Source organism: Sinocyclocheilus anshuiensis, unplaced genomic scaffold, assembly GCF_001515605.1.
Source record: "Sinocyclocheilus anshuiensis isolate Anshui unplaced genomic scaffold, SAMN03320099.WGS_v1.1 scaffold2849, whole genome shotgun sequence".
Taxonomy (NCBI): Eukaryota; Metazoa; Chordata; class Actinopteri; order Cypriniformes; family Cyprinidae; genus Sinocyclocheilus; species Sinocyclocheilus anshuiensis.
The window spans coordinates 1,768-5,793 of record NW_015541042.1 but is presented as its reverse complement, the minus strand read 5'-3'; the positions used below and the strand labels follow the sequence as shown (position 1 = coordinate 5,793).

Here is a 4,026-nt window from a genome sequence, read left to right as displayed (position 1 = left end):
CTGACAAATTAACTGTCTTTTCTTTTATTTTAGAGTTTATTGAAGAAAGTGAGGAGAACGAAGAATTGAGTGCAGTGGAGGACAAAAATCATGCCAAAACTGGAGAAAAAACTTTGAGTTGCTCTCAAACCAAACAGAAAGATTTAAAGAAAAGAAGAACCTGCACTCAGTGTGGAAAGAGTTTGACAAGCAAATATAACCTTGATGTTCACATGAGAGTTCATACTGGAGAGAATACGTGCACTTGTGATCAATGCGTGAAGAGTTTTGCACAATCATCAAGCCTTAAGATACACATGAACATCCACACTGGAGAAAAACTGCACACATGTGATCAATGCGGCAAAACGTTTTTGAGGGCTTCAAACCTGAGGACACACCTGAGAGTTCATACAAAGGAGAAGCCACATTCATGTTATTTGTGTGGACAGAGTTTTTCATTTCTACAAAATTTGAAAACATCAGAAAATACATACTGCTGTGAGAGAGTACATGTGCTTTGAGTGTGAAAATACTTTTACTTCAGAGACCTGTTTAAAACAGCATGAGAGGGTTCACACTGGAGAAAAACCTCATAGGTGTTCACACTGCAACAAGATATTCAATAAGTCAGGAGACCTGAAAACACATGAGAGGATCCACACTGGAGAGAAACCTTATAAGTGTTTACGCTGTGACAAGAGATTCAGTCAGTCAGCAAATCTGAAAACACATGAGAGGATTCACACTGGAGAGAAACCATACATATGTGATCAGTGCGGGAAGAGTTTTGCACTAAAAGGAAACCTTATGGGGCATATGAACATTCACACTGGAGAGAAACAGTACAAGTGTTCACACTGTGACAAGAGATTCAGTCGGTCAGCACATCTGAAAACACATGAGAGGATTCACACTGGAGAGAAACCGTATATGTGTTCACACTGCAACAAGAGATTCAGTGATTCAGGAGACCTAAAAAGACATGAGAGGATCCACACTGGAGAGAAACCGTATATGTGTTCACACTGCAACAAGAGATTCAGTGATTCAGGAGACCTAAAAAGACATGAGAGGATCCACACTGGAGAGAAACCGTATCACTGCACTGCATGTGGGAAGCGTTTCATTCAATCATCTTGTCTACACAGGCATACAAAAAACAATCACAGTAAGTAGATCATCTTCACAAAAAATGCATCAAGCAATAAAATATAATCTGGATAAATCTGTCATTACAAGCGACATGGCAAAGAAACATTATCTAACGTTTCACAGTGAATAAAGGTAATCTTCATCAGCCCACACCACGGTAACTAAATTGTGTGCACTCCAACTAGTTAACATGTACTGATATTTACTAAAATATTCTGAATGAAAAAAATAAACAGAGTCTGTGTCTTATTACTAAACATAATGAAAAAAAATTAATTAAATAAATGTATCAAACAACCGAAAGAAAATATAGACAATATTTTAAACAGTCGAGCTTTACTATTTCAAAATCTGAAGAGTATTTGGAATAGATAGTTCACAGGCAATGAAACTTGTCTGTGTCACTGACAGAGGAGCGAACATGATAGCAGCTCTACGCGGTTTCATGAGACTGAACTGTAGCGCTCACATACGCAACATCATTCTTTCACATGCATTCTTGTCCGCTGTGATGGACAAAACCCCCGAAGTTGGCCACCTTCTGAAAGACGTGAAAAAACTAGTCACCTACTTCAAATATTCTGGTCTGCAAGTGAAGTTAAGTAAGTCTCTAAAGCAGTCAGTGGAAACAAAATGGAATACTAATTTCGAAATGCTAGATTCCGTGTTTCAACAGCATGGTGACATTGCAACAATTCTGTTGGAAAATAAACAGTATGACAAAGTAGAGTGCATCAACAAAAATATTCTTAAAACCCTGGTGACTTTTTGGAAGCCATTCAAAGATGTAACCCTCGTCCCTCCGGCTCCGCCTTGGTCTGTCATCAACCATCTGTTGCCTCGCGACTCCATTCCTCCGGCTGTGCCTCGTCCCTCTGGCTCTGTCAGGCTCCTCCTTCCCTTCGGTTCCTCCTCGGTCCTCTGTTGCTCCGGCTCCACTGCGGCCCTTCGGATCCCCGCCTCCGCATCGGTCGCCTGAGCCATCTGTTCCGCCGTGGTCCTCCGGATCCTCCTCGTCACCCTGGCTCATCGGCTCTCCGTCTCCACCTCAGGTTCCTCCACCACCTGCTCCGCCGCCGTCGGTCGGCCCCCTGGAGTCATCAGCCCTTCCTCCACCCTCCGTCAGCTCCACCGTGGGTCACCTTTACGGCTGTGGCCTGGGTCCCACCTGGCTCCGCCTGCTCCAAGTCCCTCCTGTCTCTTCCCTGGCTCTCCCCACCCCGTCGTCTCCACGATGGGGCTCCTTGCTCCTCGTTCCAACACAGCAGCAACGTGACAGAACACCGGACCTAGCAAAGTATGAACTGGGCTGAGGAATTAATCTGGAACATCCAGCAGGATGCGCCTTCCGGGAGGGGGAGGTAATGTCAGGAGTATGGACTGTTTGTGTTGTGTTTTTCTCCCCATGTGCTCAGTGACCTATTTTTTTCCCTCTCGTTTTGATTAGTCATTTGGTTCAGGTGTGTTCCGTTAATTACCCTTGTTTAGTTCAGTATTTAAAGTGTTGTCTGTTCCTTGATTCCTTTGTCCAGTGTCGTCTATACTATGTGCTCTGTGTGTGTTCCTGCCTGCCCTGTGTTACCCCTGTTTGGATAAAGACTGTTCTTCATGACTCTCCCTTGTCTCCGCGTTCCTCGACTCCACATAGAAGCACCGTGACAGGAGGAAGCAGTGAAAGTAAATCTACTTAGCCTATATGTTTACCTGCGGACTTTTGTGGGCGGGAGTGGGACAAAACTTGAATATTGCGGGTGGGAGCGGGAGAAAATAACATATATTTTTACAGGAGCGGGACAGAAGCTTGCAGGAGTGGGACTGAAAAATCCGTCCCGCGCAGGTCTCTAGCTTACAGTGCTATTTTGGACCAATAATTGGAACAAAAGGCAGTTGAAGTTTAACAAGTGTGGAGGAAATTTTAATTCTATCTGAAACATTAATATTATTTGCCTCACTGTAGACAAGCATACTGAAGCAAACTGAAGCACTCAGAGACTGAGTTTTTTTTATGAGCTGAGAGATAACAGGAAATCTATTTGTGTATGTGTGCGAGACAAGTGTGTGAAACAAAAATGTTATTTTAGTTTCTTAGCTGTCCTGGCTACTTAGAAAATTATTTGCAACGCATCTGGAGGACATAGTTGGGCACCTTAAAAGGGTCATATGATGCTTTTTTAAAGATCATTATTTTGTGTATTTGGTGTAACAGAATATGTTGACATGCTTTAATGTTCAAAAAACACATTATTTTTCAAATACTGTACATTATTGTAGGTCCTCTAGGGGAGTTGGCTCAGGATGAGGTGGAAAGGGATGTGGAAATGGCCTACAAGACTAAGGTACACCATGTCATCATGGATACAGTCACTGAAAGCATCCATCAACGCTTTCTGACACATGGCACATTGTTTGCAGACCTTGCTTATCTGGACCCTAGAAGATTCTCAGAGATCAGAGATAATGGATTGCCCAAGACGTCGCTCACAGAACTAAGCAGATGCTTACTAAAGTTTGACAACCGGGCCACTGTTGTCACTTTACAGTATGAGCTGACTAGTCTCGCTGGTCAATGGGAGAAACTGAAAAAGTCTGCAGTGGAGGAGTACACAACCAGGATTGTGAGAGAGATACCTATGGATGGAACTGATGAAGAACAGGTAGAGATTATGAATAAAAGTTGTTCAACATGTAAGAACTGTGCCGTATGTTGTTATCAGCTTTTACAGCGATACAACTTGTTAACAGATGCTTACCATGTTATAGGCCTCGGGTACAAGCTCCTACTCACCCTGTCTGTCACCCAGGTTGCTTGTGAGAGAAGCTTCTCCACACTCAAATTTATAAAAAATCGGCTCAGGAGCACCATATCCAATGATCACTTGGAGGCATTTATTT

General features: G+C 43.1%; 1 protein-coding gene across 1 annotated transcript; it reads left to right on the top strand.

The window, feature by feature from the left end:
* Positions 1-175: 175 nt before the first annotated feature.
* Positions 176-1,071, top strand: LOC107690573 (zinc finger protein 271-like; the record flags this gene model as incomplete). The annotated part of the gene is made up of 2 exons (XM_016488940.1): positions 176-439; positions 522-1,071. Coding segments are annotated over exons 1-2 (777 nt in total), but the record flags the coding sequence as incomplete, so codon positions are not given.
* Between the last annotated feature and the right edge of the window lie 2,955 nt (positions 1,072-4,026).